This window comes from Formica exsecta, unplaced genomic scaffold, assembly GCF_003651465.1.
Source record: "Formica exsecta isolate Colony F162 unplaced genomic scaffold, ASM365146v1 scaffold201, whole genome shotgun sequence".
In the NCBI taxonomy this organism is placed as follows: Eukaryota; Metazoa; Arthropoda; class Insecta; order Hymenoptera; family Formicidae; genus Formica; species Formica exsecta.
Window position 1 is genome coordinate 1072409 of NW_021849308.1, and position 15273 is coordinate 1087681.

General features: G+C 30.2%; 4 protein-coding genes across 7 annotated transcripts; 3 read left to right on the forward strand and 1 right to left on the reverse strand.

Annotated features, from left to right (window-relative positions):
• Positions 1 to 6: 6 nt before the first annotated feature.
• LOC115234637 (protein KRTCAP2 homolog) lies at positions 7 to 1024 on the reverse strand. Its single transcript, XM_029805847.1, has 3 exons — positions 759 to 1024; positions 342 to 560; positions 7 to 194 (listed from the first exon to the last, which is right to left on the reverse strand). Exons 1-3 carry the CDS (start codon positions 760 to 762, stop codon positions 22 to 24), a joined length of 396 nt encoding a protein of 131 aa, XP_029661707.1. The 5' UTR covers positions 763 to 1024; the 3' UTR covers positions 7 to 21.
• A 218-nt stretch (positions 1025 to 1242) lies between these two features.
• Positions 1243 to 8238, forward strand: LOC115234632 (protein argonaute-2-like). 3 transcript variants are annotated; one of them, XM_029805839.1, is made up of 15 exons: positions 1249 to 1546; positions 2075 to 3321; positions 3452 to 3805; positions 3995 to 4228; positions 4631 to 4760; positions 4898 to 5262; positions 5337 to 5453; positions 5521 to 5803; positions 6027 to 6182; positions 6261 to 6420; positions 6511 to 6598; positions 6663 to 6826; positions 6933 to 7200; positions 7491 to 7675; positions 7753 to 8238. In XM_029805839.1, exons 1-15 carry the CDS (start codon positions 1534 to 1536, stop codon positions 7829 to 7831), a joined length of 3843 nt encoding a protein of 1280 aa, XP_029661699.1. In that variant the 5' UTR covers positions 1249 to 1533; the 3' UTR covers positions 7832 to 8238. The 3 variants fall into 3 exon arrangements, 2 of the variants coding, with proteins under 2 accessions (XP_029661701.1, XP_029661699.1); XR_003883944.1 differs by lacking the exons at positions 6511 to 6598; positions 7491 to 7675; positions 7753 to 8238 and having other exon boundaries at positions 1243 to 1546; positions 6933 to 7072; XM_029805841.1 differs by lacking the exons at positions 6933 to 7200; positions 7491 to 7675; positions 7753 to 8238 and having other exon boundaries at positions 1243 to 1546; positions 6597 to 6598; positions 6663 to 6820.
• Positions 8239 to 8253: 15 nt separating this feature from the next.
• LOC115234635 (ribonuclease H2 subunit B) lies at positions 8254 to 10598 on the forward strand. Its single transcript, XM_029805845.1, has 5 exons — positions 8254 to 8801; positions 8953 to 9191; positions 9295 to 9580; positions 9808 to 10028; positions 10235 to 10598. Exons 1-5 carry the CDS (start codon positions 8690 to 8692, stop codon positions 10328 to 10330), a joined length of 954 nt encoding a protein of 317 aa, XP_029661705.1. The 5' UTR covers positions 8254 to 8689; the 3' UTR covers positions 10331 to 10598.
• A 436-nt stretch (positions 10599 to 11034) lies between these two features.
• LOC115234633 (regulator of MON1-CCZ1 complex) lies at positions 11035 to 15051 on the forward strand. 2 transcript variants are annotated; one of them, XM_029805843.1, is made up of 11 exons: positions 11035 to 11249; positions 11325 to 11630; positions 11712 to 11886; positions 11963 to 12122; positions 12207 to 12312; positions 12395 to 12548; positions 12665 to 12728; positions 12811 to 13030; positions 13111 to 13280; positions 13363 to 13638; positions 13722 to 15051. In XM_029805843.1, the coding sequence occupies exons 1-11, from the start codon at positions 11112 to 11114 to the stop codon at positions 13777 to 13779; spliced, it is 1827 nt and encodes a 608-aa protein (XP_029661703.1). In that variant the 5' UTR covers positions 11035 to 11111; the 3' UTR covers positions 13780 to 15051. The 2 variants fall into 2 exon arrangements, with proteins under 2 accessions (XP_029661703.1, XP_029661702.1); XM_029805842.1 differs by having other exon boundaries at positions 11036 to 11249; positions 13708 to 15050.
• Positions 15052 to 15273: the final 222 nt, after the last annotated feature.

Genomic DNA, 15273 nt, shown 5'->3' on the forward strand with positions numbered 1-15273 from the left:
ATAATATTTTCTTATACTTATTTACTTGCGTTTCTTAGAATGTACTACTGGATTTTGTATAGAAACACCATATGTTTCTTGAGAAATACGATTCATATAATAAAGTGCAATCATAGAGAATATTAAACATGTTGTGGTAGATACACGATGAATCAGAGCAGAAGCAATTAGGCTCAAAGTCAGTGAAAAAACCACTGTAATAAAATAATAATACATTAGTGTTACGCATAATATCTGTGCTTAAAAAAATTGTTTTTATATGTATATGTTTTATATATGTACTAATTTAAGTAATTCACTTCATGTTGAGTAAATAATGTAAATGCTACTTCTATACATACCTTCTGGAAGTAATTTCTGTTGAAAGGACTTTCCAAATAAAGTACTTTCAAGATTTCCCACAGCAGTTAATGTACACATGAACAATAATGATCCGACCCATCCTCCCAATACAGTCCCCAACTGTGATGAACCGAGCCAAACTTTGTACATTTGCATTCCAGAGAATAGTAGTACTGTCAATATCGAAGATAACACAAATGAGACTCCACTGCTAACAGCTGTAACGTAATAAAAGGTTAGTATTAATAATGATATATCAAGATATTAAGAAAAATTGTTGAACCATAATATAGCTGACATGGCACTTAATATGTAATAATGTTATACTTTTCTTTTGATTCAAAATGTATTATTTGTCAAAATTTTTTCATACAATATTCAAATAATTTTGCAGATTTAAGTGTGCCAGTACGTACCCATGTTTGCTAAATAATTATAAAATCATGAACACTTTCTTTTTCTTCTCTTTATACAATGGAAATTATACAAATTATATATATAATTCCCTACTTAAATTGCGATTAATTACAGCTTGTGTAAATTTAAGCGGCTTTTATTCTACAGAAAAAATCTGAAAGAATTGTAAATAATCAAGAAATTTAGAATTATACGAAATATTATAGAAGTAATTGATTCTTGTGCTGATTATTACTGAATGCCTGAACGATCTAAATGCCACTGAATCCAAAATCCAATGGAAATTGATGAAACTTCAGAAACGCCCTCTGCATGTTGGATTAAGGTTGCGTTCGGGAAGACGCTAGAAATCCTTCGAAGCGTTTGATTAACCAATCAGGACAAAAAGAGTAACAACTTCTTTATTCTGATTGGTTAATGCTATGCTTCGAAGCATCTCTAGCATCTTTCGGACCGCAATCTAAAATAGCATTATTGGACGAACTGTAATTGGTAGTTCGCACACGCGAAAATTGTTTGAAATGTATGAAATAGTTTCAAAATTAGGAGAATTTCGTTCGTGCTGTGTAACTGTGTATGTGAGCATTCCAGAGTGTTCTAGAGTCTAGAGCGAGCTCTTGTGCGAGACAGTTAGAGACAAGATTGTCAGAGACGGTAGACGGTAATAAAACTTTGTGACTACGCTGTAATTGCAAAGTCGTTGATAGTATCACTGGCAATCAATTTGAGGAAGGCAATTTTTCAGAAATATTGACGGATATAAACTAAGACAAAATGAGTAAAAGAGGTACGTGAAGTAATTATATGCGATCGTTATGAAGATTATCTTAGCTTATAGATTACTCGCCTAAGTTGCATCATCCAATATAATTGACATATACAGTTTTTTAATGATAATTTATATAGCATATTAGCATTATTTGGTAAGAAAAAAAAAGAAACGTTAGTATATAAAAATTATGTGAAATAAATAATGGATCTATACTTCTTAGAATATATTTAGTCTACAAAAGTAGTTCCATATTTCAAAGTTATGATAACAACATCTTTTCAAGGTTATAATAACAAACAAAAGCCAATACAGAAGTTTTGATTTTATCTTTAAAGTGTAATGTATTCACGCTGTCATTATCATGTATACTCTGAGACAAAATCAAGGGGATACTTATTTTTGAAAAGAAAAACATATTTAACCTTTTCATAATGAATAGTTGAACTAAAATATATGTCACTGACAAGTGCAAATCTGGAAACTTAGTTAATGTAGGCTGTTTAAAATATGTATACATATAAAAATGCATATGAATATCATCAGGTTTACCTTCAAAGCAACTACCACCAGATTCATCTTTGCAGCGGCAAGAATCACTAGATTTATTTCCACAGCAGCAACAATCAGATTCATCTCCACAACAGCAACCACTAAGAGATTTACGTCTACAGCAGCAACAACTAAGAGATTTACATCTACAGCAGCAACCACCAACAGATTTATTTCTACAACAGCAACCATCAGATTTACCTTCATCACAGTTTTGGCAAAATGATGCAAGGGGCCGACACTTGCGGCAAGATGAAGCACGGGGCCTACAATCGCGGCAATCACTACAACAAAATATAATACCAGGCTCATATATTGTTAATCAACAACAAGGCTTTCATTATCAATTTCAACCACATCAAACATCAAATTTTCAAGAGCAACTACAACCAGATTCATATTCACAGCAGCAACCACTAAGAGATTTACGTCTACAGCAGCAACCACCAACAGATTCATCTCTACAGCAGCAACCATCAGATTTATCTTTCTTGCAAGATGAAGCACGGGGCCTACCATTATGGCAATTACAACAACAAAATATGATACCAGGCTCATACATTGGTGATCAACAACAAGATTTTCATTATCAATTGCAACCACAGCAAACATCAAATTTTCAAGAGCAACAAAATTTATATATGTCATATCCATATGCAAGAGGATATTATCAATATCCTTCACAGAATGTAGAACGGAACCAAGAATGGCAGCCACACTACTCGCATGGAGTATTAAATTTAGATCAACAATCGGTACAAGAAGCAAACTACCTATGGAGATCACCAAGGCCAAGATTACAGCAAAGCACATACAATCAATCACGACATCAAATATCACATAGCCTACCTCAACAACAGCAAGTACCACAATACTCACTTCAACAACATCAAGTAATACAGGCTCAACAATTACGACCACAAATATCACAGGATCTATTGCATCAAGTACCAGCAAATCCATTCCTACAGCAAAGTACATTGAGGCAACAAGTACCTCCAGTTTTATTACAACAGCAACAGCAATATAGTTTCTCTCAACAGCATGAAATCAGAGATCAACAACAAAGAATGAGGGGCCAACAACAGCAAGGAATTCAGACTCAATCACACCAATATTTTGAAGCAGAAATTGATAATGCCAACTATGATGAACAAACACAAGTTGTAGAACAAGATAATGATAGAGCTAAATCCAATATGGAACAACAGCAGCAGGCAACAAAAAATATTATATCTGCGGTAAGACAATTAAATATTATATAGTTATAAAGTTAATTATTTATATAGTTATAAGTAGATTATAAATAGATTTTGAGATCTAATATATCATTTTTGTCAATTCATTTTTCTTCGTTTTTCTTTTTTTCAGCTATCTCAACTTACATTAAAGCAAACTTCTCAAGAAACAAAAATTACACAAAAAATATCTTCCATAATGAAACAATATCAAGCCTGTATACCGAAAAGGCAAGGTGTTAAAAAAGCTGAAGGAACACATATAAGTGTTTTGACAAATATGTTTAAAATTAAGTTTAATGGAAATTTTACTAATGCTGTTCATTATGATGTAGATATTACATCTACTGTTTCAAGCAAGTTTCCTAAAGCTTTATATAGAAAAGTTTTTGAAAAATGTAGAAGTGAACATTTTACTAACAGATATCCGGCATTTGATGGAAGAAAAAATGCATACAGTGCAAAAGATCTTCCTTTTGGCAGTCATGTAAGTGATGTATAACATATAACATGTAAATATTTTTTTTTAATAATAATGCAATCTATTATATACATATTAATAAATTAAAGAATTTATTCCATCACTAATTATAGAATAAATAGGAATTACAAAATAAATTTTTCATTTCTTTTAACCATAAAAAAATAAGATAAATTTTTTCATTATTTTGCATAGTTGGAAACTGATATTAAAATCCAGGATTATAAAAAACAATGTAATAAACAATGTGATAAACAATGTGATAAACATGTGAAGATATTTAAAATTATCTTACATAAAGTAGCTAATATCGACCTTAGCTGGATGAAAAATTTACAACCTGGTCTTGATGAGGTTGACAGAGATCAAACTGGTATACAAGTTCTAGATATCATCATGCGTCATGGACCCGAATCACAATATGTAAATGTAAGCAATTAATAGTAATTTTATAGTAATTATGAATGTAATTTATATATTAATTTTTATATTAATATAATAAGTAAATGATTCATAATAAATTAATTATATATTTATATGTTAAAGAATGGTACGTGCATATAATATTGTTTGAATTATTTTCCTGTTCATAAATTTATATTTATATTTTAGACAATAGAATTACAATAGAATTTAATAAAGAAGATATATATATATAATAAATTTATGAACGGAAAAATACAGTCAAACAATATTATATGCACACACCATTCTTTAACACACACACAGGTATATATATATATATGTGTATATGCGCGCGTGTGTAAACACAAATATATATGACATAAAATATACTAGCGATAGAATATAAAATGTTATGTATTATTATAGATTGGAAGATCATTGTTCTGGGATCTTGGTATAAAAGAAACACTAACTAATTTAACTGGTGGTTTAAGTTCAGCACGCGGCGGATTTTTATCCGCCGTACTTGGCTGGCAAATGTATTTAAATGTAGATGGTAAAGTATCATTAATTAGCAAATCTAAACACATTGTTAAAGCTTTTACAAGAATTTAAAGGTGTAAACTGTGTCTACATTAAATATCTTTGTTGATTTATATGTAATATTTTTTATATTTTTTTCTCTTTATTTAGTTGTTCATAAAGGATTCATCACGCCTCAGAAGGTTGCCGACTTAATAAATGAACTTGATTCAGAAATGAAAAGGAATACTGAGAATAAAGAAAATAATAATAAAGCTATTGCTAAATTTTTGAAGGGTTTAAAAGTGATTTACGAAGTGCCCCAACAATCTGATAGTCGATCTCGTTTGAAGCCCCGGACATATCACTTAAATGGATTAGGTCCAAATGCTAATGAACATAAATTTCCTTATAAGGGATCTGATATCACAATAAGAAAATATTTTGAGAATCGTTATAAGTACATCTTGCGTGATCCCAATTTACCTTGTCTTTCGGTAGGCGCACAAGGAAACGAAATTTATTTGCCTGCCGAAGTGCGTAAGCCGCTTTTATATTTGCTACAAATGATCTAGTAATACTAATTAAACTATCGCTCAAATCTTTATAGTTATGTACTGTTATGGCTGGTCAGTCTGTCAAAAAGTTGAACAAGATACAAACTTCTAAAATGATTACAGTAGCAGCAGAGAGTGCACTTAAACGTCGCCAAAGGATAAAAGAAGCGGTAAAGCAAGTTTAATATCGTTATATAAAAAATGTTACATTATAATTTATTTTCTGTTTATTTGTAGTTTAATAAAATCAATGTAAATATTGATCCTACTATGAGGCAAGAGTTTCGATTGTCTGTCAACACAGAAATGGAAAAAGTGGATGCTAGAATCTTAAAAGCTCCGATATTAAAATATGCTGATGCAGAAGTGCCTGTAAATAACGGAAAATGGTATATGAAAAAATTTATGCAACCTATGAAATTAAAAAATGACGAATGGACTATTATCAATTTGGATAAATCTCACAAATTTGTCGCACATCATAATATGTGTGTATTTATGGAAAATTTAATAAGGATTGGTAAAGTATATGAAAAATAAGTTAAAATGTTAAAGTTTTGTGTTATGTGACATTCCTAAAAATACATTGTACAAATAATATACTTAATAGCTACAATCCGAAAAAAAATATATGTTAATTCGTGCAACTGTAAATTTAAATATTCGAAAAACTGCTATTTTTAATTATGTATATTGCATTATATATATTACTTTTATATTAATTTCTTTTTTTGTGTGTTCAGCGAAATTTGTTGGTATGGAGATAGAAAGGCCCAATACTAAAAATTTCAAAAGTTTAGACCCGGAAAAAACAGAAGAAATCAGAAACTATTTTGAGAATAATAAGGCATTAAAACTGATAATAGTAGTCATATCAAATTCCCCAGACACAATATACAGTGAGTATACAGTATTTTTAATATTTTTTAATTCTAAATAAATTAATTTAAAATTATTTATGTCTCTCTCTCTCTCAGACAAGATTAAACAGATTACCGAGTTGGAACTAGGTGTCTTGACACAATGTATAAAATATCAGAATATCTGTGAAGATAACAAGAGCACAACAACAATAAGAAATATTCTATTAAAAATAAACACGAAATTAAACGGCATTAACCATATACTCTATACGAGGTGAGTAATATTTGTACCTTACTATTTTACAAAGATATACTTTTTAACAATCTCGAAAAAAAAATTTTTTTTATTTTTTATCTTTATCAGACCAAAATGTTTTAATAACGTTTGTATGCTTGTGGGTGCTGATGTAACTCATCCATCTCATGATGAGAATACACCTTCTATTGCAGCAGTAAGCATAATTATTAAACATTTGTGTGAATATACATGCATTAATGGAAATACTATTAATTTAGGTTACTGCAAGTTGTGATATGTTCGGTTCCCAGTATAATGTTGTGCATAAACTTCTACAACCCAGGGAAGAAATAATCTTAGATCTTGAAGAAATAATAAAATTTCAACTGGTAATTTATCGAGAAAAAACATTGTGTCTACCAGAGAGAATCATCTATTATCGGTGTGTAATTTCGTATTCAATATATATGTAATATTATTAAAACATTAAAATATCATGTTTCCTGTTATATATATTTACAATTGCATATTTATATTTTAATGTATAGAGATGGAGTTAGCGAAGGACAATTCCCACAAGTCATATATTACGAAATACAAGCTATTAAACGTGCGTGTAAGGCACATAAGGCTGATATTCAAATTACCTGTTTAGTTGTCCAGAAGAGACATCACGTGCGTTTTTTCCCCATAGACGATCAGATGTTAAAGAGCAACAGAAAGCCACAAAATGTAGAAGCGGGCACGATTGTCGACACTGACATTACTCACCCAGATCACATCGATTTTTATCTCGTCTCACACGAGAGCATTAAAGTAATGTTATTGGTTACAAAAATATATTTGTTTATATAATTATATATTTCAATGTTAGAAAGAAATATACTGATAGAAAACTTTTCTCATAATAATAATTGATTAATAATTAACTCTTAATGTAAACAGTTGTAATAATTATAATAATCTATTTTAAAAAACATTATAATTAAGTATGTCAGAGTAACCACAATTTTATGCAATAAAAACATTTATTTTTTTGATCATTAAATATAGTTTAATAAACTATATAGTTTAATAAACTAATACTGTCAATGCTACATATATAGGGTACTGCAAGGCCTACCAAATACAGATGTATATGGAAAGAATCTAATTACACTGAAGATGACATAGAAGAATTGACATATTATCTATGTCATATGTACGCACGGTGTACAAAAACAGTTAGTTATCCAGCGCCGACTTACTACGCCCATTTGGCAGCATATCGTGCAAAAGTTTTAATACAAGGGTAAGCAATTGATCACAATATAAATTGGTCATCAATTATGACATTAGTAACTTATGGCAATATTTTTCTATTTGCAGACGTAATTTAGTTAATTTAGAGATGATACAGCAAGAATTTAATAAAAAAATGATAAATTCACCAATGTATTTCGTATAAAGAATTTTATATAAGATTGTTTTGTATTTAAAGCTTGACATATCTAGTCAGTCCTACTTTTTTTCAACATTAACTATCTTGTCTATGTATTTCCAGCTTTTCTATTTAAGAATCCAATACAACAAAAGAAGAAGAGGAAATTGTGATATTATGTATATATAATTTTATTTTTCATAAAAAAATAAAATTTATAAGAAGTTATAAGTATATATATTCTATACTCTTTTTTTCTTTTTTTGTTGTTGTATGTGGTTTTATATTTTTAGGATAATATGCAGTATTTTTATGTATATTATTATGACAATGTTTAGTTCACATATTTGTATGCATTGATTGTAAACTTATCATGACAAAATATGATTTTAACATATGCAATTGCACGTGTAAATAAATAGATCAATTAATAATATTTATATTACTTGCGCGTGCGTATGTGTGTGTGCGTGTCATATCAACCAGTCACATTCAACAGTCAACCACAAAATCACATTTGGATTTTGGATCCTGGCCTCCTGGCGTTCCACGTTCCAGCTCGTGCATGCAATCAATAAATAAATTAATAATCACACCTTGTTTTGTGCAATACTGATAATTTTTCAAAATTACGAATGAAGGATGATTTGTATAAATGATAGAACAGGATCTAGGAACAGAAACGCTTTATAGCTTGTAATTTGTGATCGTTTAACGTATAACCTATAACGGCAACTTTATTTGCTCGATATTGCTCCATACACATAATCGGATTTCGTCTCCAAGAATGTTTTGGATTTAATACGCGTATATTAAGTTCTATACATCTGAGATTTACTCTTGAAGTTGCACACCTCGAGCGGAACGCATCTCTTGTAGGAAATAATGCAACGTACAACGCGCGGGAAAATTCCGCGCGCTAAAGGATCATCGCAAAAGTGCACCAAGACAATAAATTGTCATTCATCGATAAACACATGGGTATTTCTTATGAAAGGTAAACTACTAGATTATGAACAATTTATTGTTGTTTGGTTATTATTGTTGCGATTAATTAATATTCTCTCTGGCAAATCGTACTTGTCACATATACAAATAGTTTCTAAGCTGTATATTTATATATATAAAAATATGTTTATATTTTTTAGGAGATAGCCTGGACAGCTCAAATGTGGCTCAATCAGAGATTGTGAAACTTAGACATCCAGCCTCTAATAAGCCAACTATATTTGTATTCAGTCCTGGTAATCTCACAGTGCAAGAAGTTTTAATCTTTGACGAAACTAAAAGGTCTTGGTTCATTGACAATAATGTCAAATCTGATGGCAAGTTGTACTTGTCAACATCAATTGATCCAATCTTTTTAGTTTTGCCGTACCTAAGAAAGGTAAATATAGGACTTTAATTAGTAAAATTATTTAAAATTAATGTCTTTATGTAGACATTATTAATATCTAGTATTTAAATGTAAAAAAATGAATATTTTATAGTCACAACTGGCGCAACCTTTAGAGCAATGTCTCTGGGACGAGGATTTTCCAGAAACATATCGCCTTGCACAATGTGAAAATTTGAAATTGGGGTTAGTTGCTGATTGTAAAGGAGATAAATCATTACAAGCTTTCAAGTTTAATGAAGACAAATCATTAAAGTGGTTGAAGGAAAAAGTAGAAAAGGTGGCACGTTTATTGGAGCAAAAAGGAGTTCACGTGTCTCAAGGTGCTATGAGTGCTACTTATGTTAAGAGTACTAAATATGAAATTGGCACAGAGACAGGTAAAAAAACAAGATAATTATAAATTACGATTACAATATTTAATAAAAAAAATATAATGAACTGAATAAGATTAAACATTTGAAAATTTCTCAATGTCTGTTATATTTTAATTGAATAATGTGACAAAATCAAAATCGATTTTCTTGAAATTATTATCTATAAGAAAAACTACTTTATTAATAAAATATATTTTATATACAACATTAAAACATATTTTTTTTTATAGAATATTTGAAATATGCGCATGGAATTGTATCTGAATATCTTGCTGAAGATCTCTCACAGAAACTGGCACAACATTTGAATATATCCGATGAAATAGATAGTAAAAAACGCAAACTAGATAGTCCTAAAAATGTAACTAATGAGAAAAAACTTAAAAGAGATTCCTTTGAAGAAAGCCCACTGAAAGCAAAGACAAAGAACTTATTAAGTAAACCTGAAAAGGTCAGTTATTTTATAGTTATAATAACTAATAATAAATATCAATTTGCAACTAAAATTTATCAACAATTTTTTTCTATTTTAAGATTGCAGCATATCTGCTTTTATTTACAATTATAAGGCGTTGCAAAGTCTATAGACGATTTTCGCAACATCATGTTTTTAAACAAGATTATGCAATTTAAATATCTGTAAATTTTCTTTTATAGGTACAGAAAAACATTGCTCCTGGTAAAAAGGAATTAGCTAGACAAAGAGCAGCTGCAGGATCTAAAAGCATTACTAGCTTTTTCCAAAAAAAGTAGATCTTACAATACAAAGATATATATATTACAACAATTTTATAAATTATAATGCCATTTATAAATGCCTTTTTCAATATGTCGAAGTTTTTATAAATTTTATTGTTTTGTATAAAAATATGTGTTTAAAATAACATCAAAGTTGAAAATTGCACTATTATTTCATTGACGAAATTATGTATTAGGAAAAGAATAGTTTTTTCCAATAGTTTTATGAATTTTTAGGTATAGTTTAAGTTTAAATGCAACACAATAAATGCAATTTGATGAATCATTTTTTATTTATTTTAATCTTTAATTATGTATTGAAACATTCTGCATCTAGAACACAATAGGTTCGTTTTGTTTGCATTTTTTACTATTCAGATTCTCCGTTTTCTCTTTTTATTTCTACATTTATAATCGATTCCGATTTTTTTTATAGCTTTTATAAACATAAAACTTTGTTCGCGTCTGTGAATATATATTTCAGCGTTGGAAGGAGAAATCAAAGAATTTGAGTATAGAAAATGCAAGCAATATGTGGGTGCGTTCCGTTTCACGCATTGAGCGCATAGATCGCCTGGAAATCTATAGTTCACGTAACATATATTATAGATTTCCAGGCGATCTATGCGCTCAATGCGTGAAACGGAACGCACCCTGTAAATAGATCTATGTAGAGAAAAACAGGAATTAAGGAGAGATTTTTTAATTCTTATATTGGTAACACTGCGTTAGAATTTTATCCCTAGTGCAGTCCCGAGAACTGTCAAGCGTTTGGATTTGGATCAGATGATCAGATATGCCAGACATGCCAGACATGGAAGCTGACGATCGGGGGCAGAGCGACGATTATTATCTGGAGTTGTCTGCTGATCCTATCAGGTTCGAATCAGTCAGCTGCCTCACGAATGTGTTTTTCGATGATTCGAAACAGCAAGTTAGTCGATTTTCTCAGTTGATGAAAAATTTTTTATCTCTATTTCTGATATGATAAAAATTAATCTGCACACAGGTATTTGCAGTTCGCTCAGGTGGTGTTACAGGAGTGCTCGTTAAGGGCCCGGACCAGAACTTAAGTTTTCGGATGGAGGACAGAGGCCCGGTAATATCTATCAAGTTCTCTCCTGATATGAACGTTCTTGCGATTCAACGCACTAATTCATCAGTGGAATTTGTCAATTATTCCTCTGTATCCGGCTTGGATCATGTTGAGTACTCTCAGCCATGCAAAGGAAAGAACGCCACAATATTGGGTTTTGTTTGGACACATGGCACTGAAATACTTGTAGTCACGGATCATGGTGTAGAATTGTTTCATGTAAGAAGTTTTTATACTTTTTCCTTTCTATTAATTAGAGAATTATATTAGTCAATATCAAAGTCAATGCTGTTGTTTCAGGTTAATCCAGAGAAACGTACTATTAAAGCACTAAAGTGCTTAAGTTTAGGGGTAAATTGGTTTGTATTCTGCCCTAAAAGTTATTTAGTATTATTATCATCTGGCACAGTTGGTAATCAAATACAAGCATTGAATGTTACACCTGGGAATCTTCATAAATTAACTAAGTTCGAAAGTTAGTAAGAGACAACAAATATGTTTAAGTATATTTAAGTCAGACAAATTATTTTTGCATCTGTGATATATTTCAGTTGAGCATAGTATAACGAAACCAGGGAAACTGGCTGTTTCTGAAAGAGATGTTGCATTGGCTGTATTATATGGAACGCCTTGTATAATTTTGTTAAGGCATCAACCAGGAGCTAACCGCTCAATGGGAACAGCATTTGTATACATTTATACTGTACATAAGTAAGATTTGCTTTCTATTACTTTAAATGTAATAGTCAATATCTACGTCAATATATATTATATTATAATTGTCTTCTTGTGCAGGATGATGACTATCAAAAAGAGTCATATGTTAAAATTGGATGTTAGTGGCAGATTTGCTATAAATGTTGTTGATAATCTCATCATTGTTCATCATCAAGCATCAAAGGTATTACTATTATATTATATTACCATTCAATATAAATAAATTTATTTAGAATAGCAGAGTTTAACTGTGTACTTTTATATAGACATCAATGATATTTGATATCATGTTGTCTGGGGTGAGTGATGGGACAGTAATGCATCATACCAGTGTAACTATGGCAAAACCAATTAAACCATTTAATCTTAAAGTACCGGGTACAACCTTATCCGATCAGATGTATCAGCCATGTCAGTTATGTATCCTTTCATTTAAATATATATCTTATGTTTATGAGGATTTAAGTATAATATTTAAATATTTATAACAAAATTATCTTAATGATCTAAATGTATTGAGTCTTAATATTACATAGATTCTCCTAATTGGGTTGTTTTTCAACCAAATATAATAATTGATGTAAAGTTGGGTTGTTTATGGTATGTTTGTATTTAATGCTTCTTATTTTGAATTATTTGTATATTGATGTACGAGTTTTTTTATTTATTAATATCAATACAGGTATATCGAGCTCAGATTGGAAGCTTTGGTGAAATTAATTACAGATAAAGTACTCCTTGTAGAATTTTTAATGCAGCGGTCGAATGCTAAGCAGATATTAATACAAGTCTTGCAGAGTCTTATGACGCAGTTACCTGTAAGCTTAATGGAGATGCCAACTATATTTGATAAACTTAATTTTGTATACAGAAATTATCTAGAAAGCGAAATACAAAATCAGGTAATACTAAATTGAATTCTTTTTGCATATGATAATTAGAACACAATATATTATCCATATTATTTATTTATCAATTTCAGATGGGAACACCTTTGCAAAATAATGTAAAAAATATAACAATAGTGGCTGAAAATTTTAAGTATAAATTATTACTCGATCAAAGCGACATGTACAGTCATATATTATCCAAATTTCCTGAAGACACAATAGACCCAAAGATGATAATATGGGTTCTGCTTGAATATATCAGGTATATAAAAATTATAATAGCTGATAACTCAGAATAAATTCAGTTTATTTTATTTTTTATAATTGTATCGGATTTCATATAGATCATTAGCTGAACATGGAATACCGGTGCAACATTACTTGCACGAATTGATCATCACAACGCTGGTACATCGAAAGGCTTACTATCAGCTCCATCAATTGTTACAATATCACGTGGTCGCTGATTCGAAGCCTTTAGCCTGCTTGCTACTTTCTTTGGAGAACTTGTATCCGGCAGCACATCAGTTGGCATTGGATATGCTGAAGCGATTGGGCAACGCACATGAAGAGATAATTGAAGTGCTCTTATCTAAAGGACATATTTTGGCTGCCTTGCGGTAATTTGGAAGGTTATATCTTGAATTCGAGATGACATTTGGATATAATAATATGTCTACATTTTTTAGATACATTCGTTCAGTTGGGATGGTAGATCAGATATCTGCAAGAAAATTCTTAGAGGCGGCGAAAGCTACTGACGATGCGACACTTTTTCATTCGGTTTTCAAGTTCTTTGAACAACGCAATTTGAGATTGCACAATACCACGGCTTTTACAAGAGGAGAACATTGTCAGCCATATGTCCAGTATTTCAAATACCTATTCCATGGAACAGACAATGAATGCAATTCCGACACGAACTCGAATGTTACCACTATTTCTTCATAGGATCAATATTAATGTTTGTATAGCATATATAAAAGCAATAGGTAGTAATTTATCTCTTTATTTTTATTTATACACATGACACACACACACATACACACATATGGGTTATTTATTATTGAAGAGAGAGAAGAATAAGAAAGAAAGAGAAACTCAATGTTTGTAGTGACATGTGTAATATTTATCTATCAGAGTAATTTTCCATTTTCACTTTTTTACTCTAACAAAATCCATGTTGCAAGATTCTCTTTAGTGCGTAAATTTTATATTCAAGATTTCTACAAAGTATATAAAGTTTCTTTAATAATATTTGATATAGTGAGACTTTCTTTTAATGTAAATGAAATATAATCAAAATTAATTTCTTTTTTACAAAATAATCAATTTTGTAATCAAATCCGTTTTTCTTTTTTGATATATTTTGGGATAATATTACACACATACACACAAGTTTTTTAATTAATAACCAATTATAATCGTCTTTTGTGACATTGTATGGTAAAAGGTAAATGAGTTGGTCGCCAATCAATGTTGAAGTACAATATTCAGTGAAGTTGTGACAACAGGAGGATGTTAAATTGTGTAGATATCAAGTGAAAAATACAGTAATATTTATGTATACTAAATATGATTGGTTGCAATAAGTTATAGATTATACGGTAACAGGTGCTGCATTTTTAATTAAATCTAGAGAGTGATAATGGAGTGGATAGGTGAAAGTGGAAAATATATACTTCAAGCAAATCACAAATGCAAGTGCTTTTTTATTACGATTAAGCCGCAATTGCAACTGAATAATGTCGAACGCACAGTTCTATTAACTAATTAGATTTGCGCGATTGCAAAAATATTCAAGTTGTCAAAGTAGCATGCACTTTGACAAAACAAAGAATTGCGAATGAAGTGCTTACACTTGAAAAAACTGTGAGATACTTAGAGATTGGTCATAGAAACATATTGTGCTTTGTCTGTTTCATCTACGATATATCTATTATTTGCGGTAAGTCAAGCGACTCCGGAATTGTTTACAATTATTTGATTTAGAAAATAAATTGCGACCTAATAAAACCATTTGCTATCCTCTGTAGATCAGTTTTATTTTAAAACGAATTTTTTTTTATTTGTAGTATTCGGAAAATATTCTAGCGCAAAAGAAATGTCTTGGGCTGCATTTTTCGATTGTACAATTTTTCATCTTTTTACATCAAAAAGGTTTTAATCTGCAGGATTACTATGGAATCAGTGATCAAATATGAAATTGGAGATATTAACATCTTATTTCTTGCAACGATATATACCGCAATTTT